The sequence below is a fragment of the Eulemur rufifrons genome, chromosome 15, assembly GCF_041146395.1.
Source record: "Eulemur rufifrons isolate Redbay chromosome 15, OSU_ERuf_1, whole genome shotgun sequence".
NCBI lineage: Eukaryota > Metazoa > Chordata > Mammalia > Primates > Lemuridae > Eulemur > Eulemur rufifrons.
Window position 1 is genome coordinate 55,856,424 of NC_090997.1, and position 24,491 is coordinate 55,880,914.

At 32.5% G+C, this 24,491-nt stretch overlaps 1 protein-coding gene across 2 annotated transcripts in view; it reads right to left on the reverse strand.

The window, feature by feature from the left end:
• Positions 1-24,491, reverse strand: part of ASCC3 (activating signal cointegrator 1 complex subunit 3) — a 315,263-nt gene that overhangs the window by 171,444 nt on the left and 119,328 nt on the right. For both annotated transcript variants that reach the window (XM_069488077.1, XM_069488076.1), the window contains one exon: positions 23,704-23,775. In XM_069488077.1, coding sequence (XP_069344178.1) covers positions 23,704-23,775 — 72 coding nt within the window. The remainder of the gene's footprint in view (positions 1-23,703; positions 23,776-24,491) is intronic.

The following is a 24,491-nucleotide window of genomic DNA, read 5'->3' on the forward strand; positions in this document are numbered from 1 at the left end:
TCTTAAGCATTTCTCACTGCCACCTTTTATTTTTAATGATGTTTGTGCTTGACTTAGAGCCTTTGCTAGTCTGTGATCATCTAACAATTACATGACAGGCATTGGGGACATACAGTGGGCAAGCCTAGTACTGGCTTTTGGAACTTAAATCTCCTATTGGCAAAGGACTGGAGTCGGGGAAGATGGTGAACTAAGCTGCCATTCATTACATGAACAACTATAGGAAGGAATAACCAAAAATAAACAAAACAAAACAATCTAGAAATTAATTAGAGTCTTCCCTCTCTAAATTAGCAAAGTTGCCGGGCGTGGTGGCTCACGCCTGTAATCCTAGCACTCTGGGAGGCCGAGGTGGGCGGATCGTTTGAGCTCAGGAGTTCGAGACCAGCCTGAGCAAGAGCGAGACCCCATCTCTACTAAAAATAGAAAGAAATTATATGCACAGCTGAAAATATATATAGAAAAAATTAGCCGGGCATGGTGGTGCATGCCTGTAGTCCCAGCTACTCGGGAGGCTGAGACAGGAGGATCGCTTGAGCTCAGGAGTTTGAGGTTGCTGTGAGCTAGGCTAACGCCACGGCACTCACTCTAGCCTGGGCAATAGAGTGAGACTCTGTCTCAAAAAAAAAAAAAAATTAGCAAAGTACTTTATTTAAAGGTCAGGATATTCCAAAGTTCTTCATTATTGGCCCTTTGAGTGTCATTTCTAAATTCCCCTTCCTGTTGTTTAAAACCTCCATGCATGTGGAAGCTTCTAGGCTTTTGGCCGTATTTTTCACTTAGTCCTCTTGCCAACTCCACCTGTGTAAATTCTACAAATCTTTAACGCCTAGTTCTAATGATTGATTCCTAATCTTCTGCAGGGGAAATTAATCATTCCCACCATATTTTGATACTTTGTTCATACTATATTTGTGCTTCATGTAATCACAAGATGTATACAGGTCTCTCCACTGTTAGGACTAACAGTAACCATTTACTGGACCCAGTACTAGGTACAATATATATGTTTGCTTACTACCAACAACACAATGAGGTGGGTAATTTTATTAGTATTTTACAAATGAGAAAACCGAAGCTCAGAGTTTTAATAACTTGCCACTCATTCAAAAGCAGAACAGGGAATTCATTTCAGATTTGACATTCCAAAGCCTACTTTCTTTCCATCAAGTTATATTCCTTCTTTGGGTGCTGCTTTAGGCAGGGTTTACATTTTACTAATTTTGAGGTCTTTTTGTCATACTCCATACCACTCTTATCTGCTGTCATGCAATCAGTGGGTACTCAGTAAATGACTGCTGAAGTTATAATGTTAAAGATGGTTTTCCAGAAAAACCATTGATTTTTGAGCAGAGATTTGAATTTAAAGTTTATAAATTTAATAGGCTATAGGCTGAGTTAATGCTTTTCATTGATATCTTTATTAAAATATGGGGTATTAAGCAAACTTCCCATTATCCAATTAGATAATTTTCCTGAATAATTTTATTTAAATTTATTAGCCAATCTTATACTGATATTTAATAAACTAAAATTAGTACAGATTAGTCTTTCAATAGTGTGGAAATATGTGTATGTGTATTTTAATGCTATTGTAAGGTTTAAGAATTGTAATTTAAAAAAGAAACGCCTTATAAAATAAGCTACTCTGGAATATTCTTAAAAATATTCTGGACTTTGACGTCAAAGATATTTTGTAAATCAAAACCACCCACACTACATTAAAAATGAATCAAATTAATCTAATTCATGAACCAAAATATAGTCAGCTCTTGGTTTCTGTGGGTGATGGATTCCAGGAAGTCCTGCGGATACCAAAATCCGTGGATGCTCAAGTTTCTTATAAAAAATGGTGTAGTACTTGCATATAACCTATGCACATCCTCCTGTATACTTTTAATCACCTCTATATTTAATTATCTCTCTATCTTATAATATCTAATAAAATGTAAATGATATGTAAACAGTTGTTGTATATTTAGGGACTAATGACAAGAAAAAAAGTCTGTACATGTTCAGTACATATGCAACTACACTTCTTTCCACCAGAATACTTTCGATCCACGGTTGGTTGAATACATGGATGCAGAACCCTCAGATATGGAGGGCCGACTGTAATGTGCTCCTGATGGTCATGAATAAAAGCATTCTTACTTTTAGTAAAGGTAGAAAATTTGACTCTAATACCTTTGGATTACATAAATATTATTTACTAAAAATAGGGCTAAAAATGATAAAATTTAAAATCCTCAATTTTATTAATCATGATTGTAACAGCATTTAATGACTAGCATTTATTATTAGATACTTCTGGCAACCATCTAAATTAAATTACTGAAGCATATGGTTTTTTTCTTTAAAGACCTGGTTAAACATTTATTAGATATACCATGAAAATATAAGCTACATCAAAAAAGGGTTGATTTACTCTGTCCTAACTATATAAGAAACTATATAATTCATTGACTAGTCTTTAAGCATTAAATTATGAAAATAAGCCAAGGAAACTAATCCACAATAGAGAGAAGTGGTTCCATAGCCCCAAGCTGTGTAATTAGATCTACACTTTGCAGTTCAGAGCCAGTTCTGGACTTTCACATGGAGTATCTGCCGTTCTTCTCAAAAAACTTAAGCTTTAAGTAATAAATAGGTTTGGGTTATCATTACTGAATTATATTTAGGGCAGTACCCTGAATGTGAAACATATTCCTCAGCAATTTTGCTAAAAGAATCATTTTAATATTTAGCAGCTTATTTGAGTTATAGGCAGCTTTAATTACTATATTTGGTTAAAAGAAATCCATAATACTTTATATCTTCTAAAATTTTTATCAAAATGTACAATAAAAAGCCAGAAGACTTAGTGTACCTTATGTATGATGATAGCAAAAAGACATATAGTCATATTTCTAAGCCCACTATGAAAAATATTATCTATCAATTCACCATACATGAGGACACTGTACAATATACTTAGAAATATAAGACAGTTATATTTCAGCACAGTTTCTGAATTACTAGAACCACTAAAAAAGAGAGCAAAAATAATTTATTTAATATGATTCAAAAATGGTGAATATTTTGAATGCATTTTTCCTTTACTATAAACTTAGTTTTTTGTAGAGATGGGGTCTCACTATGTTGCGCAGGCTGGTTTTGAACTCCTGGGCTTAAGTGATCTTTCTGCCTTGACCTCCCAAAGTGCCAGGGTTACAGGTGTAAGCCACTGCAACCAGCCTGAATTTAACTTAAATGAAAACAATGTTTTCTTAATCATATGTCTATTTTTTAGAAGTAATATAATTTATGTCATCTAACTGATGCTTGAATAAACTATACATTCTTAATCAGGCCCTGTTTTATATGTGTACTATACACATTTATGTATTCAATTAATGTAAGATATGAATTAACTTTTCAACTTGTTTATATTTATAAACATCAATAAACATTATTTTATATAATATAAATGTGTATTTTATAACAGAATTGTCTTGAACATAGAAAATGTTCTAATTTTCATTTGATTTTTATAACATACAAAAGAAAATAAACATAATCAAGAATGTTAATTTTACCTGCTCATAATTACACAAGTTTAACATACAATCAAATTTCTGTGTTGGTTTTGGAAAAATTTCTTGGCAATCTACATAAACTTACCAAATTCTTATCTGATGCCAGACTAATCTATACAACATATAGGCTTATGTTGAACATCAGCAGTGTTTTAAGAATCCAGTAGAACTATGTTTGAATCATCACTCAGCATTCATATACTACATAAACTTGGACAAATTTACCTATGCCTCAGGTTTTAATCTGTAAAATGGAGAAAACAGTACCTGCCTTACAAGGCTGCTGTAGAGACAACAAACAACAATTACAAAGTACTAGAAAGAAGCCTGGCACATAAAGGTGTTTTATTTTGTAGGAAAAGGTTTAACATTTACAGAGGCTTTCCTTATAGTCACCCCAAATCTGCTCCCTACACATACAACTCACTGGGACTAAGACCAATATTGCTCTCCAAGGCAATAGAAAACAAACTGTACTTTTTTTACACGTAACAATTCTTCAAATATTATATTTGAAAACTGCTTTCTGATCTCCAGTATGATTTCCCTTTCTTGAGTTACACATCACCAGTTCTCAATGCTGCTTTTCATAAATGATGGTTTTCGTGGTTTGACACTAGATGAATTCTATGTATTTATACTTTTTCAATACTAAAAAGTATGCATTCAAGTAAGATAATTTGCTGAAGAAATGATTTGTTGAAACATATATGCTTCATGACTAGAGTGTTCTCAACTTTATTATACAGTTTAATATGACTTTATATAATATTTTCAAAGATGTATCAGTTTTAAAAAGATACTGGTTCGGCATGGTGGCTTATGCCTATAATCCTAGCATTTTGGGAGGCCAGGAGTTTGAGACCAGCTTTAGCCATATAGCAAGACCCCATTTCTACTAAAAATAAAATTTAAAAAAAATTAGCCAGGTGTGGTGGCATATACCTGTAGTCCCAGCTACTCAGGAGGCTGAGACAGGAGAATCACTTGAGCCCAGAAATTTGAAGATGCAGTGACCTATGATGATGTCACTACATTCAAGCCCAGGCAACAGAGTGAGACCCTCAAAAAAAAAAAAAAATTGGAACTGATAAAATATGAATATCATATCAATGTTACATTTTCTGATTTTGCCAATTGTGCCACAGATATCTTAAGAGGCTGGCTTTAATCTTCGAACAAACATTTTTTACCAAACATTTAGGTACAAAGGGACATAGTATCTTGAATTTATTGTCAAGTGATTTTTAAAAAATACATAGATATACAAACACATACACACATATACAAGTAGAATGGCAAAGCAAATAATGCAAAATGTAAACAATTGGTGAATCTAGGTAAAAGAGGGAGTGTTTCTTGAACTATTCTGGCAATTTCTGTTTAAGTTTGAAATTATTTCAAAATTAACAAGCACCAAAACAAGGAAGAAACATTTTCATAGTGCCTGTTTTGCGGTAAGAATTATGCAGAATATTAGAAACACAATCTTATTTAATTACAGATGTATTTCATGTGTAGTCAGAGGCTCACAACAGAAATTTTAAATAAATGTAGCTATAGTCATTAAAGCAATATAAGAAAATACATGAAAAACATGAATATACCATATTTGGAAACTATAAAAGTAGCTAACATTTTGGTTTAAAACTTTGTATGTTCTAATAGTAATGCCATATATATTTTAGCACAATAAAAAAAAGATGTAATTGGGACAAGGGACAAAATACGAACAGGTAAGGAAGATTATACTTTGAGATAGTTCGTGGGAACAAAGTTATGGAAAAAGTCAGTTAAGAATACTGAATTATAATAAATAATTTAAAAGGTCAATAGTGTCAATCAGAAGACAGTAATGGCCTGGTGAATCAAACAGTTATGATGGGCACAACAACTAGAAAATACATATAAGTTGCTGCTAAAAGGTTGAATTTTAAAAGTTAATGCTATAAGGATGAGATTTCTTAATTTACACTTTTTGTTTGGTGTCAAATTCATTAATCAAAAATGAAAACAGCCCTACATGGTTCTGATGTACTAAATTTTAAAATAACTTTACTGGAGTTTAAAGCCCTTCACATATAGAAGCAAATCTCATTTCCAGCATATTCAATTTGACCAGTTTATGTCTTAACGTTTACTTTTATTGAGTAAAAGTAAATATATACGATCATTTACTCAACAAATATTTACTGTTCATTATATATTAGGTCATATTCTAGATACTAGAATATGACAATAATAAAATGGTCAAAACTGTCTGCCTTCATTCTAGAGGAGACAGACAATAAACATATAAATATGTAAAATACACAATATTAAAATGTTGGTAAGAACTATAATGATGTAGAAAAGGAAGGCTGAGGACTGCTTTGCAGTAGGGGGTACAATTTAAAATCTAGTGGCATAGGACGGTTTCAAATATGTATAATCTTGAAAGATCACCTGCTTGGTAAATCAGCTTTACTCAGATCCTTACAATCAATGTTTTGAATTAAGAAAAATCAAGGAAAGTAGGGAAAATGGATACAAATTTCCACAAAGTTAAAGGAAGAGTAAAATCTTTATTATACTTCCCATTATGTGCTTTTCTAGTAATATATACCTTTCCTTTGTAAAGATTATTTATCAAATCTATACATTTTGTGCATATTTATTTGATTAACCTTTGTTTCCCTCATCAGCTTATATAAACAACACTAATGCAGGGAGTTTTCTGCTTTTTACCTTTAGCATAGTCTCTGGTACACACTGGGTATTCAATAAATATTTGCTGAATATTGCCAGTATTGTTTTAGTTTAGTCTTAAAAACCACCTCCATTCTGTTCAACTTAAGACTGATGACCCAGATATAGTTCACATGTCAAAAGAGAACGTAGGAGTGTCTATATTTGGGACTCCATCCATCTCTTACCTTAACAAGGGAAATGGATTACAGAAAGAGAACCCAAATCATAAAACATTCTCAGTAATTTAGAAGTTTATAAGTCTAGAAATCTATTTACATTTTAAAATTTCACTCTACATATAAGTATTATTAATTCTAAAATGTTTACATAGACACACATACATGTACTTGAAAGTTTTAAGGAACATATATTGAAGCCAATCTTCTTGTAATAATTAATTTAATAATGAAGAGAAACAGCATATCAGTTCTAAAAATCCAAGCACTCTGAATTCATGCTTTGCCAAAGATATTCTCAAATGACTAAAATTTTAATGGTGTGACACAGTGACCCAAACTACAATAACTGATCTCAGTCCCCACAGTATAAACATGGATCCATTTTAGTGTTAATTCTGTGTAAATATAATAAAGAATCCTCCAATATATTATAGTATCACACACAGAAAAATATTTTACTGACCTCCAAGACAGTCCGAATTTCATTTATATTTGTTATTGACAGTCCCAAAATAGAAGCATCTATTCTGTAGAGCAAATTAAGCAAGACCAGCTAGTCTATTACTATTGCAAATAAAATTCATTAGTGAACTAACAATCTCATTTGTATAGATGCCACTGAGCTTGAAGGCCTATTATTTTTGGACATTATAAGATGTCTGGATTCAATCTAATTTCAGTAAAATAACAACATAAAATGTATTTTAAGACTTCTATCAGTATTTTTCATTTCTTTTCTTAGACAATAATCACTATTTATAATTCTCAAACACTGGACTGTTCGTTTAATAGTCTCAAGTGACATACTTAAGGTGATTCTTTTTAGAAGAATTATCTTTTCTTAAAATTACTTGGGCAGAAAAGATCCTACTAAGCTAATATACTGTAAATCATCTTTACTAGCTAGACTAATTAAAACTGCATTGCTATAAAGGCAAAATCATAAAATTGTAATTCCTCTTAGATGGGCTCTTGACTGTCAATTTTTTAGGCCACGTTCATAAACCTACAAATGAAGAACATCTCAATTCTCCTCATATCTGTATTGTAATCTTCAATTAGCCTTCTTCATTAAAAAATAAAAGAAAAACAAGAAAGAAAATTATGATAGTTATCTGTAAACCCACAGCTGAGACAATCATACCACACTTAACAACAAAAGGCACATTGATGTTTGACCATTTAGTCATTTCAATTTATTTGGCTTTCTCCACATGATTTCAAAAATAACAGCTGCAAGACAGGGCAAATCAGATACTATAGTAAAAAAAAAAAATGAGATCTGGGTTCATGGAGAATAAGATAGAAGACTGCTGGATACAGAATACAATGAAGGTAAAGTTAGAAAACATTTCTCTTTCTCCAGATTTTTTAAAAAGTAGCCTACTATCTTACTGAGATGGTTTGGTAGACTATATACTGCATGTCCTTTCCAGATACCTTTGGGTCTTACTGGAAAATAATCCTCTCTGAAATTCATCATGCTCCTACATGGCCAGGGCCTTCTGAGTAATGAAAACTAAAGTGCTTAAAAGACAGAGAATGTCTCCACTTCATCAGAGCTATTTTCTCCAAGTCTAAGTCTGTAGAGACTTCTTATCTCCCAAGGACCCAATTGCTTATATTCCAGGATACAGGCCTTCCCTTCCTTCCTCAGGAGAGTCTGTTTACATTCCAGGGTAAAGTCCTTGGGTGGGTCAGGTGGTCTACTTTTATCTCTCCTCTCTTCCTCTCTCCAGAGAGGAAGATGGGAAGATATGCCCATAGTTCCTATAGAAGCTCAAAGTTTCATAATTTTGGAGCTCCTCTCTATGATGCAACCCATGCACATGCACTAGCTGGCTCTTACCATGCTGTCCAGTGAAGAATTAGGAAAAAGCAACAGTCTTTCCCCTGACCCAGGTGTCTCATGTTTGTATGTGTATAAAATGTATAATGAAGTTAGCCTGTGGTAGGCTAACGTTTAGTATGTAGGTAGGTCAATTATCTTATAGCCTTCACAGTTTCAGACTTAACAGGCCTCTGACTATATTTCTGGAGCAGTCACTAACTTGCTGTGCAATTTGGAAATGCCCATTTTATTTGCCATAATATAGTTATAGCTGTACTTCTCAACTACTCATTTATAAAACCAAGAAAAAATGAAGTGAGACCTAAGATTATTACGTTCTTCTCTTAAAAACATGACCCTATTTTACAATATTAAATACAGACACATAATTTCTTTTTTCCCACCCCACTCACTTAAATGTGCTACTATGAAAACAAAAATAGATAAAACCTCCAGATACACATAAAGTTAATATAAATCTACAAGGGTTCATTATATTTGAATATTTAGCTCCCTTTTTTCATTTAGAGAAAAATACAAAGAATAACTGCATCAGATTTCCTTGGGATATAACATTTTATACTAAGCTTTAATAAAAAATACTGTTTGTTCAATTTGATCAAAGGATTTCTACAAAAATATGGTCAACAATCACCTGTGGTGGTAACTAAACTTATTAAATATATCTAACAACTACTTAAGTCCAAATATCAGCTGGAAACCAGCTAATAAAGAGATTCAATATATGATTCTCTAGAATGAAATAAACAGCTGTCAAATAAACTTCTGATAATGTAAAATATTCTGAATAGCTGTCTAGAGAATTTTCTACAGCTTTATAAAAGACAGAAAAATGATTACAAGCAGTCAAACATTGTTTTAGTACTGCCTATGTCTATATTTAAACAATATAAATAATTCATATAAAAAGTATAAATAAACATGTATGTACATTAGGTTTCATTTTTATCAGAATAAATAAAAATAATGATGTGTTTGACAAGAGTGAATACTTTAAAATAAACTCAAAGGTTCTTTTATATTATTTAACTTGATAATTATATATTTACTATAATTTAATATTATAATCACAAAGTCATATCAATAAATTACCATATAATCGAAAATATTCAATTGTTAAGTAGGAAATATTTGATTTAAATTTGTTCAATCTTTCCAAAACCAAAATTTATAGCCAAGTACACATATAACTTACCTTACTTTACTTCTACATATTAAGTCAGAAAACATGCACTTATGCACTGGCTACATGCTCATAAAGCATATATGCAAAGCCCAATACTAATAGTTGAATTTACGCAAGGAATTCTGGAGGTGTGAAATAAAACAATTTAAGAGGAAAACCGCACAATGATATGGCTAAGAAATAGTACCTAGTAAGAAGGCAAAGCAACCTGAATTATCTTCACATTTTGGTGCTTAAAATATAAAGACGTATAGTGAAATGAAGGAATCAGAGAAGACATAAAGAATGACAAATGGATGGAAAAGCACAAAGAAAACGTCTACAGGGGAGTTATACTCATGAGACACATAAAAAAAGATAATGTTGAACTGTATAATGGTAGCAAATATTTGCAGTGGGTGGAACATAAGATTCATTATCCTGGTTTAAATCTGGTTTTATATAAGTTCTTTGGTGTTAAACAATGTAACTATGAGAAGAAAACCAGTTTCAAGGAAATTAACAAAATTACTTGTTTTGCTTCTAATTTTTTTCTAAGATTATGTACAGTAATTTTTTTCTTTTTCTCTTTTGCCTAAAACATAAAATGGGAAAATAAGAAGGAAAAGAGAACTGTGACTACATTCTTACATACCTAGGATGTGCAATTCCCATCAATGTAACATTTGGAACTCAGGTAACCAAAGGGTGAAAAGAAATATTATTTGTTATCAGAAGAAACAACGGTAATCAAAGGAACTTTTTCATGAAAACTTGTCTGTCTTAAGAGATTTTATAAACATTTCCCTCATCACACTCACTATTATCAACAAAATAGCTGAGAATGTACATGGACAGATCTAAACTTAGTTTATATTCTCAAAATTCCTAAACAAAATTCTGAGACAAACTGTTTTACTGTGTTTTTTCAATTTTTGCTGTAATTCCAGACACCACTGATTAATGGTTTAAAAGCCATTTAAAAGCTCAAATGCCTAAATATATGGACATACTTGTATTAACATATATCTGTATGTGCAAGATGAAAACTGAATACACTTCAGGGGTAGGAGTATTGGGAGTGAGACAATGTGCGGGGAAAGTAACTCATTAGCCTTTTGTTTTTTACATCTTTGCATTAATTTACTTGTAAGTATGCATTAGTTCAGTAACTTGAAAATCTTCAAAGACTTAAAGAAAAAATAATAGCAGTGAAGAAAAATGCAATACTAATAATCCTTATTAAAAAGTATTCCTTTCAAAATGAGAACATTACAAGGTTAATAAAGAAACTGTTGTATAAAAAATTCCAAGAATATAATTGAGTGCTCTTAGATAAGCTGTATTCCAGGAAAATCAAATTTTTCTCTTTGCTCTCTTAAAAATGTAAATTTTAAAAAGGATTCAAAAGTTATTCCTCAAGAGCTTAATGAATAGAAATAAAAGAAAAAAATAAGATGTTAACTTAAAATAACTGGTGGCACAAATGGTAAGTCTGTATCATGAAAAAAGGTAAGTCAGATGGATATTATAAATTAGGAGAAATGAGATAATACATCTAACAGAAGGAACCATAACCAGATAAAATAATAGTAAGAGCAAATTTATGTAATGAAACTTTTTAAAGCAGAATACTGACATTCTTTCACTGATCTTTACAGCCGACAGGAGAAAAAAAACATTCCTTAAGAAGGTAACCAAGCCACTTTTGGTGGCGTTCCACATCTTCAGGTTATTTTCCCTTGAGCCTGGGCATTCGACTTATCATGGAACTGATTATCTTCTTGATTTTCCTTGAAGTTGTGTTGGCCCTTAGTATTTTAAGAATAAGTTCAAGAAGTCTAATTCATCTATTCACTTATTCATCAAAGAGTACCTGGGCACCAACTGTGTGCCATGTACTGGTGAGGCCATGAGAATACAGTCATGTGCACATAACCACATTTTAGTAAATGACAGACAGCATTTATGATGGTGGTTCCATGCGACTATAATGGCTATACCATATAGCCTAGGTGTATAGTAGGTTATACCACCTAGGTCTGTGTGTATACTCCACGATGTTCGCACAATGATGCAATCACCTAACAACACATTTCTTAGAATGTATTCCCATCGTTAAGTGACACATGATGGTACAACGGTGAGCAAAACCAGAGATAGCCCCTTTCCCCATCAGGACTTATGATCCTACAATGGAGAGTGGCATTAATCAAAAGCAGTAGAAAAAAAATGTAAAACTATAGCTAGAAACATGAAGAAGATATATACAAAAAAATGTTTTTATAGTTTAAAATAGAGAGGTGAAAGAGTCAACGAGGCAAAAACAAAGACAAAAATGGCTTCTCTGAGAAAGATGAAATCTGAAGGATTTAGTAGAAGACAGCTAAGTCAAGAGAATAAGGATGTGTGAGGCAGAGGGAATAAGTTGTACAAAAACCCAGAGACAAGTGAAAGAGCATCACTATTATGAGGGATGAAAGAAGGCTTGGGAGGTGGGAGGTAGAAATTAGGGGGAGAGAGGTATGAAATAAAGATGAAAGGAAGTAATGCCCAAATAATATGGGAATCCCTGCACCCTTTTAAAGGAACGTAAGTAATGAAGTATCATACTGGAACTGTGTTTTGAAAGAATCGTTATAGCTAGCTGCAGTGTACAGAGTAGCTAGAAGAGGGCCAGAATGAAGGCAGGTAGAGCAATTATGAAGTGGCATGAAGTGGTTACAGTAGTCCAGGGAAGACATCATGGTTGCTTAGATTAGGTGGTAGAGGGTATGGTGGAAGAGGAGGAGGGGATGGAGAGAAATGACCAGATTTGAGAGAGATTTACGAGGAAAATGGATAGGCATTGGCAAGGGATTACAAAGGAAACTGAGGGAAACAGTGCTGACAAAGATGACTCTTAGGTTTCTAACTTATGGAACTAAATTTATAGTCATGCTAATCACTGAACCAAGAAATAATGGAATACCACTGGTTTAGGGGAGAAGATTATGAATTTGGCTCAGACATAATGCATTTTAGATATCAAGAGGAGAACCCAGACATGATCATATGGGTCTAGACCTCAGAAAAGAGGACTGGGTTTGACAATATAATATATAAGTTATTTCTATAAAGGTCACAATTGGGAAGGGATGAGACCATAAGAAACAGTGCTAAATTTAAAATGGGTCTAGGACCAAGCCAGGTAGATGAAAAAAAATAAGGAGAGTTTTGTGTCACAAGAACAAAAAAGAAAGGTACAAAGTGAAATTAGTATTTTGCACTTATTTCTACTTTTACAACCTCTACATAATCTCTTGATAATTTTATTCCCAACTGTAAATCCCTGTCATCAAGGAATGTTGCCTTTTTTATTTTAATTAAAAAAACCCTTTTTATTAAGGATGTATGAAGATTCGAATTTGCCTTGATATTTAGTTAAAAACTGCTAATCACCTTTGGCTTTGGTCTTTGGAAGTCTGAACAGGAGAATGCCTAGGTCAACATTTTTTTCATGTTCCCGAATTAGGCGTGACCAATGATACTCTGAAAATGTTACCACATATTTTGATCAGTGTAGTAGCATAACTAATATAAACAGAGCATGCCACCTGGATTTTTTTCTAAATATCACGGATGATTTTGTCATCTTGAAAATCAATTCCATTTTCCACTGCTACTGCTAGACCAAACGTTTAAGAGCAACTGCTTTTTCAAATAATTGTGTAAAACAAAAAGCAAATGCAAAAATATTAGAAATAAAAAATATGACAGGACATTAATCTTCAATGTCTTTCTGAAAATGTTCAGAAAGCACCCTCTTTAAACAGTGCACAATGTTTCAGTTTGTGGGTTTACTTAAATAAAATATTATTATTTAACTCTTAAAGATTAGGAGGGAAGAAGATAAATATCTATCCAAGTAACTGATTATCAGCGAGGAAGGAAAGCTTAAGAATTTGGTGACAATATAGTATTCTACATAAGAGAATTAGTATAATAAATCTAGCTCTTCCATTGGTCTCAGCTGAAAATGAGCATTTATTAGTATTCCAAATATACAGGAGAATGATAATAAGATCACTCTAGCAGCTGACAGTGTTAAGAAATTATTGCTCTTGAACTATAATGTCTGATTTTAAAAATCTAGGTCGGGCGTGGTGACTCATGCCCGGAATCCCAGCAGTTAGGTAGGCCAAGGTGAGAGGATCACTTGAGGCCAGGAGTTTGAGAACAGCTAGGGTAACACAGTGAGACCTCATCTCTACCAAAAAAAAAAAAAAAAAAAAAAAAAACCCTGAGCATGGTGACTTGTGCCTGTAGTTCTAGCTACTTGGGAGGCTGAGGTGGGAGGACCACTTGAGCCCAGGAGTTGAAAATTATGGTGAGCTATGATCAGGCCACTGCACTCCAGCCTGGTGACAGAGTAAGACCCTGTCTTAAAAACAAAAACAAAAAATCTAAAAGTCTCTCTGATAAATTTTCATCAAAGTTCTTCTATGATGATGATGTTTTCTATTGGCCTTCACTTTAACCAAATGTTGATGTCATCTTCCAACCACCTGGAATTTAATCTAAATGGAAAGTTAATGCACTTCCAACTTATTCCAAGCACCTCACCCATAGGATATCTATAATAAATGACTGTTAAATTAATAAAGGAATAGATAAATTGATAAATGAATAATCTCAATGCCTTATCCTCCTCACCCTATAAAAAGATCACTGTTAATGAAAGCAAAGGACACAAAGTATGAACTATTATTTTTATAAAATGTGTTTATTATACACAAATATATTAAAGAAATTTTTATCTTATATACAATAGGGAAGACCAAAAATTCTAAGCAAATACTTGTAACACTAATTAAAAGGTAAAACAGAAAACTCAACAGTACCAAAAGCTATTCTTTGCCTGTGAAATATGGAGGATAAAGAAATTTCAATTTGATAGAAGACTCAATAGACCTTTTTTTGGGGAGAGGAAATAAACTTCCCTTAGAGTTTCTTGTAGTTAAAAAACACCTGAAATATTTCTTTACTATACCATGTTTAGTGGTAAAGATGAAGGAGAAATATTTTTATTATAATTATTATGCTCATAATTAAAATGCCTCCCTTTTTTTCTTTTTTTTATTTCAGCTCATTATGGGGGTACAAAAGTTCAGGTTATATATATTGCCCATGCCTCCCCATCCCTCCAAGTCTGAGCTTCAAGTGTGCCCATTCCCTAGACAGTGCACATCGCACTCATCATGTAGGTGTGCACCCCTCCCCTCCCCCCCATCCCCCTGAGTCTGAGCTTCAAGTGTGTCCGTTCCCCAGGCAGTGCGCATCGCACTCATCAAGGAAGCTTATGAAAATATAGTCTTATTCAATTGATACAAGAATGTGATAAAAAGTGTTTATAGTAGAGTAATAGAAGAGCCCTTTCCCCTTAAAATGCCACAAGGCTCTGTGGCCAATGCTTTTAAGACTTTAAAAAAATCCATGTTCACATTTCCTCCCCTTCCACCCAGCCCCCACCAAAGAATCTTGCTTTATATTCCTTTGGGATTTTGTCTCAATTGGGGTGGTGGAGGGTAAAGAAAGCAGCACTCAATTCACAAATAAAAGTCATGCTAGACAAATTTGATATGACAAAAAACATTGGTACCAAGAATCAGAGATACAGATATCTGGAGAATAAATATTTTTGTAGTCAAAGGGCCAATGGAAAGTTTCATTATTAAAGTTACCATGGTGGAATTTGCTTTGATTGTACATAATCACTTTCATATAAACTACGAATACTAAGAAACAAAAATAATTCCCTTCAGATAGTAATAAATTAATCTATAAGTATTAGTCAATTTTTAAAGAAGGTTTCTTATTAGAAACAGAAATGTCTACTAATAACTTACAAATAACAAGGAAAAAGAAAACAAGACACACATCTAAATAAAGGTTGATATTTAGCTTTTAATCAAAGATTGAAGAAGACTTTTTTTTTCCTATTCAATGCCACAAAGCCTTTTATTCCTTGAAACTGGAGGTAGATTTTAAGTAAGAAGCTACTAAATAAGAATTTAACTTTTTTGACAACATGAAGAAAGAACAAGTTAACTTAAAAACATGCCGTAATCTCTGAGGAAGTTTCTAATTTCTTTTTCTATCACTATAACAAAGTTTGTATAACAAGAAAAATCTCAACAGAGTTAAGGCATCAATTATTTTCCCATTCTGCAAGTTACACAGGAGGAGGGGAATTATTAACAGGAATGATAAAGCTGTACTTGCATTTGGTAACACAAAGAGAAGCTTACAAATGAGACGTCTCATTAGTTTGAGCAGATGGATCAAAATTAAAGGCTGAATCGCCAACTTTTAATTTCCCAGTAGCCAAGAAGAGCTTGAAGTCTTGCAGAGTAGGACTGTTGAAAAGTCAACATGAAAAGATTTTCTCCATCTGTCATCACACATGCCTGAGTGGAACACAACTGCCTCCTACTGTTTTTAATACTTTAAAGGCAAAGTTGCACATAAAATCTATTAAGTACAGGAGCACATAAGTTTAGATGATTGGTATACTAAAACCCATAGAATAGTATGATCAGAGAATATCAGCATGGCTTTTGAACATGAAATTTGCTTTAATCCAAATGAGGAGAAACAAAATAAATTCATTTGTATATTTAAGAGAAAATGGTTAATTTTTAGCCTAAAAAGAGTTTAGTTGCCTGAGAGTCATAGTTCCTTTTTTGAATGGACACATATTTCACTCTTCTTAATAATGGTCTGAAAAAGTAGATGCTCTGATAAAACCAAAGTACTTAGGGAAACCAAACTCGGGAGAAAATTCAAGATACTAAACAACCTGAAGGCAGGAAAATAAACAAATCCAAGAATATTCATTGATGGGGTGGGTGAGGTAAGTAAAAGGTGGTGTTTTCTTAGACTAGAACATATTTCTTACCACTGTACACTATATTACTGTAACTGCTAAGATATATTTAAAAGGCAACAAAATAGAGCTAAAGTTTAAGTACATAGCCCCACAAAAAATAACTTGATGTTTATTTAATAACAAAGAAAAGTACATTTATTGAATATGTATTTGCTTAATATCAATGTATTACTGTGCAGTAAGTTATAAACATAACTGAATTCCAGAAGCAGACTTTTCCCTCTCTCCATACACATACACACACACACATATAGTATACGCCAATAATTTACTATACTTATATGTACAACAAAATAAACAGAAAAGAGTCTCTTAGAATAAAGCATATATAGCTAGACTTCTTAGTCATCAGAAATGGTCAGAATAATATAACTGAAGAGTTAATTTGGCTATCAGTTTTTTAGACAACGTGAAAGGTTGTTGAATTACGTATCTTTCACTTTTTGACAGACGGATGCATACAAATTCATTTATTTAAAATTATCATTTGGAACTTTATATAAAGACAGCCAGTAACTGAGACAACATTATCTTCAACCTCAATTATGAGTGAAATAAAACACAACTCAGAAATGATTCTACTGGGAAGTTCTTCGTTGACCTTCTAATAAAATCAGAGGACATAACACTACAGCTTAGTTGAAGGTTATCTCTTCAAGGAGATAAAAAAGGGAAAAATAATCCTGTGAGGGGTTCTAAGTACCTGAAAACAAACCTCTACAGGAGTCTCAATAATCAATGACTACTATGAAGTAGCAGTTCTTGTGTAATGCAATAAATCAAGGATTGCCAGTCTTGTTGAAATAGGTATACTGACCAGAATCAAAATGTACAACAATCTTGCTTTCCAATTTTGCAATTTTCAGTGCTGGACCGAATACAGAGGCATTCCACAGAAGCTGCCACTTAGCAAGCTAACTAATCTTACAGGCCAAGGAGTACTTGGCAGATCAACTTTCATATAGAACATTTAGAGCAAGCCTTTTGAAAAGACCGATACAGATAAAGATTTATGTTTTGAGCAACTTTTACAAAGTTAAACATATAGTATAGGCAATTTAAAGAAATAAAAATGATACAACTTTGTTCTGGAATTATGTTGTAAAAGAGTTCTTGAGATGATCGCACTAATGTAAAAGATCCATTGCTTTAACAGCTCAGTGCTTAAAATCTGAAGGCACTAGCCTGGCAATTTGTACTACTAGCAACACTAAGGGCAAATTTCAACTAGTGGGCCATAGCTTTGATGCATTTAATACTTCCCATTATCCTCATCTTACTATGTTAAATCTTTGAAGACAAGGCATTTTATCACAATCAAATCATATATACCAGAGTTTCCATACACATGACACTATACTAAGAACTAAACCAACAGTGTTTTCTTATAACCCAATCTTTTTGGTAGGATCTGTCCTACTGGAACACAAAATGTAAAAGGACAACATTGCATAGAACATGTTGATTAAAAATTTAAATAACATTTTTATTCAGTGCATTTTTTTACATTTTAATGCTATTGTGTCTCCTTACGGTTCTGTCATATTTTTGAATGAGGAAAATGTAATAAATTAGAGAAATTATAGAATTAACAGTAAAAAAGAAATCAGAGAATTAAAATGCATTAAAATAATGGAAGGACATACACCAAGAGAAGTTACTTCTGGGCAGTGGAATTAACAGTGATTATTTTTTACTTTCATTTTTCATTTTTGGCCTGCCTAGGGGTTAAATTTGTTTAAATTCTTTCTTTATTCAGTCTCTTTTATGTTAATTGCATTTATTTATTTATTTTTTCAAGTTCAATATTTTAGTAAGAGATAAAAATTAAAGTTTACTTCCTTAATAGGATAAAATGAAAGTGTACTAGGCAGTTACTACTAAGAGCATAGAATTATCATAAACCTGGACATTGAAAATTAACAATACATTATAGGTTCGTGTTATTATTTCTCCCGATATAGATGATACTTTTACAATGTCCCAAAGCATTGTCCAGCTATGGCTAATGGAAGAGTAACTCCTTTGCAATGCAGTCTATTTCATTGTAGGATAATTATGATTCCTTGTATCTAGCTCTCTATAAGTTTTACTTGTTGGTTCCAATTCTTTTGTGTACAATAGAACATACCCTCTTCCATATGAGAGCCTTTCCCATACCATCACCCTTCCTCAAACCCTGCGTGGGTTTTCTCTTCTCCAGTCTTAATATTCTGGTTTCTCTGGGCCATTACTCAAATTATACAGTTTCTAAGTGTCTTGTAATCTTAATAAGTTTCTCTTAAACCTCTGTTCTTCTTAAAATGTGATACAGAATGGCCATAGTATCTGATGATTAGCCAAAATACAGTGGATTTCTCATCTTTCTTGATTTGAACTTTTTTCTCTCTGATAATGACAGTTTCATTATTTTTAAAGAGTATATAATACTTATTTGAATTACATTGAATTTAAGATTAACTACAATTATCAGATTTTATCCAAGATAGATCTCCTTTAACTTATACCAATGGAATTTATAAGTTTAATCTCAAATATTTGAGATTAAATATGGGATTTTATATTTAACCATGAGAAATTGTATTGTATTCAATTTGAATACTGGCCAGTTGAGATAAATTTATAACTTGGTTCTCTCACATGATAGCCCAATATTCATCACTGGCAAATTTTACATACATTTAGATAAAAATATGTTCACTAGGTAAGATATCTGAGGGATGCCTCAAACAATGCTTTACAACCCAGGGAACACTGCTCCCCAGGGAACACTTGCTAATGTCCAGATAGTTTTAGTTGGTATTCACTGAGTAGAGACCAGGAATGCTGCTAAACTCTCAGTGCACAGTACAGCCCCCACCCCAAACAAACAATTATCCTGTCTAAAATGTCACTGGTGCAAGGCTGATAGGCATAATCCATATCGATTAGCTAGAATATACAATAATCATACTTAAATCACATTTTATAAATGCACTACAGAAGCGAAAAGACCACAGTGTCACAGTATGAAACAAAAAATTTCTAATTGAAAATAAGTGCACACCCAAACCAAAGCATGAACAATATCGTATGCAATATATATATTATTGTAATCATGAGTTAGAGGTAACAATTGCCAATTAAAATTTTACTGGTATGACACCTCTATCTTAAATGCCTTAAGAATGAAAAAAAAATTAAAAATGGCAATCATACATTATAACCTTACATCACACTACATTGATAATCCTATTCAGAAGAAATGGCATATGTTTATAAAATGCTATACAGGTCTGTGACACCAAAACGTTATAACTCATTGGGAACACATTATAGGATCATGTAGAAGACAACAAAATGTGGCCATTTTTGCTATAAATCCATTTAGGGAATTTATCCCAAGTAAATCTTTAAATAGAAAAAAAATCACTGTAGCAGTACAATCTTTAATAATAGAAAATTATAAACATTTAAAGCACTTAATAATGGAGGAATAACCAATAATAGAGAAACAGCCAATGTCACCTTAATGTCACAGGGACAGTGTAAACTTCTGGAGATATTATGGGTTTTATCAACACAAAGACCTGTATTTAAATCCTGGTGCCACCCTTACCTAGCTATATGACCTTGGGAAGCTGCTTAACATGTCTTTGGTTCATTTCCTCCTTTAACAAAAGGAAATAATCATGCTTATGTTAGAGAATTGGGAAGATTAAAAATCAAAGAGACTTACATGGTATCTGAAAATTAAAACCTGAATAAAGCTGCCTTTTTCTCTCTTACAGATGTTAAAATTGTGAAGACTAAGTAGAAACATTAAAAAATGTTTGTTATTCATTAAGGAAAAGAATGAATATAAAACTGTATATACAGTATAATTATAATTTGGTAATGGATTATAAGTAATATTTAAAATTAAGTTTGAATGAGTAAAATTAAAAGCCACATGTGCAAATGAACAAAAGACTAGTGGGAAATGTATACAAATTATAATAAAAATATTAAAATGGTAAAATAATAGAAACTATGAAGAAAATTTTTAATATTGCCATTTATTTTTATCACCAAAGAAAGTACAGGGAAGTATGTAGGTATTTCTATAACACTTAAGTCAGTCCTACTATTATGGAAAATAAACATCATCAGTAATCATGCAAAAACAAAAACTGTGAGACCTGCAGCTTAAGCCTCACTTTTTAGGGTACACAACCTAACAAAAGGTCATAGTTTTCTTTCTCTAATTCTCATTTGGAGAGGAGGACTTAAGCACAGATCTGGACACGATCTCAGATCCAAAAGTTTATCAGCAGGCTTTCAAACCATAACCATACTTTACACAATCACCCATAGTGCATTTTTCAATAGACAAGAGGGCAGGAGGTGAAGACAGCTTAGAGGTCATGCATTCTTAAAGAGTTCGCAATCATGGATGACATTATGCACACTCAAAAGGCAGACAGGCAATGCTTGTCTCCAACTTCTGCTACAGGTGTATGTATTCTCCATTCCTAGGTTCCTCATGCCCCTGGTCACTTGGAAGCCTTCTTTGGGATATCTCCCCAAGTCTGTCCTTTTTAAATACGCAAAAGTGCTTTGAACCTAGTCCTCCAAGAATCTTGTACTACCAGAGTTTACTATAATAAGAGCCTGCCCTCGATAAGCTTTGACTTTGAAAAGTAATGCAATCAATGGATTTACACTAAAAATAAAAGAGCTGGCAATAAGATCTCATCTCTACTCACTAAACACCCACAGCCAGCAAATGTACTTTATAAATCATGATTTCTAAGGGAACATCTTAGCTCCTATTACAGTGAGGGAACTATGCCAGAAGAGAAAGATGGGGCAGTTTTCCTAGAATTCCTTAAATTACACCATTTATTTGGATTTTTAGCCAACTACAATAGAAAATACAACTGTTACTTTTCCCAACATTTAGAGAGAATACATTTTATTTTTTAAAAGAAGTATTTTACAATGTAAGATCATATAAAATAAAGCTAGAGCAGTATAACAAATATATTTAAAGAATAATTATAAAAAGCATGACAAAGGCTATAACCCTAAAAAGATGAATGACCCACAGTTTCTAATGCTTCAAAATAGCTGTAGTACTGCCAGTAATAACATTATTAAGCTATTTACTTATATTAGTTAGAATTTGTAACTGCATATGTTTATGTATATGTTTATACATGGGTATGTGTATTTATCAATCTCACTAAAAAACTGCAAGAAATGCTTTTGTTTTTTAACTATTATCCCTAGTAATGTAGCAAGTACTCACTTATCAGTCATTAAGTGCTAAGTGTGATAGAAGAATAAATGACTGCTACTTGGCAGGCTGAGGCAAAGGGATTGCTTGAGCCCAGGAATTCAAGGGCAGTCTGGGCAATACAGTGAGAGTATTGTCTTAAAAAAAAAAGACAAAGAAAAAGATGAATAATAACTTTAATTTCTAGGGGCAACACACATTCCTATTAGTGGCTTCTTAAATTTTTCATAGTAGTTGCAAGGCTGTTCAATTACAAAAGATACTATAAGAAGTGTTAGCTGTTTCCCTGACTAGAGTCAGAAGATAAAATATCTACTACATGTTTCATAGTAAAGTATTTACATTTTAATTTTCATTATTTAAAAAGAGAAAAAAAACTTTAACAGTACATATTCATTTATACTGAAATTTATAGACCAGAAAAGGTTCTCTTGTAATAGAAGAAATGCCATCACAATTAAAAATTCTGATTTAAAATGTTATTAAATCACATTTCAAAATTAAATGAAGACATAGAACAGCCAATACAATATTGAAAGAGAAGAATGAAATCAGAGGACAGACACTGACTTCAAGACTTATCATAAAGCTGCAGTAATCAAGGCAAGGTGGTATTGATGAAAGAATAAACAAACAGATCAATGGAACAGAACAGAACTCCCAGAAATAGACCCACACAAGTACAGTCAAGTGATATTTGACAAAGGAGTAAGGAGTAAAGATAGTCTTTCAACAAATGGACATCCAAAAGAAAAAGTGAATCTAGACAGACTTTACACCCCTCACAAAAGCACAAAAATAATGCAACTCAGGAAACACTTTAATGAGGATCAAAGGAGAAAACTAATGGAAAGTACATGCAAATAAAGTGATACGGTATTATCATTAAGCAGAGATTCTATGGATTGAATTTGAAAGTGCACTAGTAGAATGACCTGAACATACTACTTTATTTTGCACTGAACCTCATTTTCTTCATCTGTCAAGTGAAGAAAAAGTACCTGCCTCATAGGCTGCTGAGAGAATTCAATGAGATAATAAATGTGATATAATTTTATCAGTTTCAGGCATTTATTAATAACTAGGAAAAGTTAACCACTATTATTCTATAATTTAAATACTCATGATTTCTTTTTTTACAAGTTATTCTTAAAATCAAGTACATTCTCTTGAACTCTTGAAATTAGTTAGAAATCTGATTTTAAAATTATTTCATCAAAAGAGACAAAATGCCTCAAGGATGCTAAGTAGGCAGTGTCCCATGCATTCAAGTCCAATTTATCTTTTGTTGTATATACTGGGGCTGCAAATAATATTCAGTCTGGGAAAGAAGGATTCTACTTCCTTTTTAAAAAATTTGAAAACCAAAGGGCCAGAAAAATACTTCACGTCATTAAAGCCTAACATTGTAAAAAAAAAAAAAAATCCCATAATAAAGTTATCCAAAGAACCATAAACAATTGGGCAATGAATAATTTTATATAAGCAATTATCACTCCATTATTTCTTTTAACAATCTCCACTTTGAACTATGGAGAGTTTAAAAATAAACTTACTTTTTCTACTTACTTCCTAAATACCATAAAACAAAATAAAGCTTTATTAAATATTATATTTCAATTAATAATACTTTATGAAAACAGTAAGAATAATATAACATTTAAAATTTTTACATTATATAGAAAAATACAAATTAAAATGTTGGAGGTATGAGAGAAGGTTGGTACTTTTTTAAAGATTGAAAGAAACAGAAATGTAAAGGACAAAATCTTTTTTTCATTAAATATTTAATAAAAATGGCAAATAAAATAGCACGACTTCAATACTGGGATGATAATATTATCAATGAATATTTTTATGACTTAGCAATTGGGTAAAACAATTATTAAGAAATAAAACCTCTCAGACATATTTCAGAATTCAAGAAAAATTTCTCATGAAGAGCCCAGAAATTAATAACTTTTATCATTAAGCACTCTACTAACAGAATAAAATAAATTAAGCATACCTGGTGTCCAGCCTTTACTTGCTTCAAAACACTCTCATAACATACTTCATCCATGTTATTCAATTGCTGCATCTTGAAGTTTTAAAAACATGAAAAATATCAAATGAAGCAATTACAAACTTTCTAGCTACCCATAAAATTTTTCCAAATACAATCCATCTTTTTTTAAACTTTAACTAAAATACAGAAGCTATAAATGAAATATGAATATCAAACATATAACCCCTAAGAAACATATACAATTAAAAAATACAAACAAAATACCTCAGACAATAGTTTCAGAGTACTAACTTTCTAAGTGTGCCATGTTTTTAAAAGGCAATATCTTTTTTTTTTTTCTTTTTTTTGAGACAGAGTCTCACTCTGTTGCTTGGGCTAGAGTGAGTGCCATGGCGTCAGCCTAGCTCACAGCAACCTCAAACTCCTGGACTCAAGCAATCCTCCTGCCTCAGCCTCCCGAGTAGCTGGGACTACAGGCATGCGCCTCCATGCCTGGCTAATTTTTTCTATATATATTTTTAGCTGTCCATATAATTTCTTCCTATTTTTTTAGTAGAGACGGGGTCTCGTTCTTGCTCAGGCTGGTCTTGAACTCCTCAGCTCAAACAATCCACCCACCTCGGCCTCCCAGAGTGCTAGGATTACAGGCGTTAGCCACCGCACCTGGCCAAAAGGTAATATCTTTAAGGATAATATACTAGTGACAGATATTTTAGAATAATTTTTAAAGTTCTCTTTTCCCCAGAAAATCCCATTCTTTAGGCTTTTTTTTTTCTCCCTATTTCATT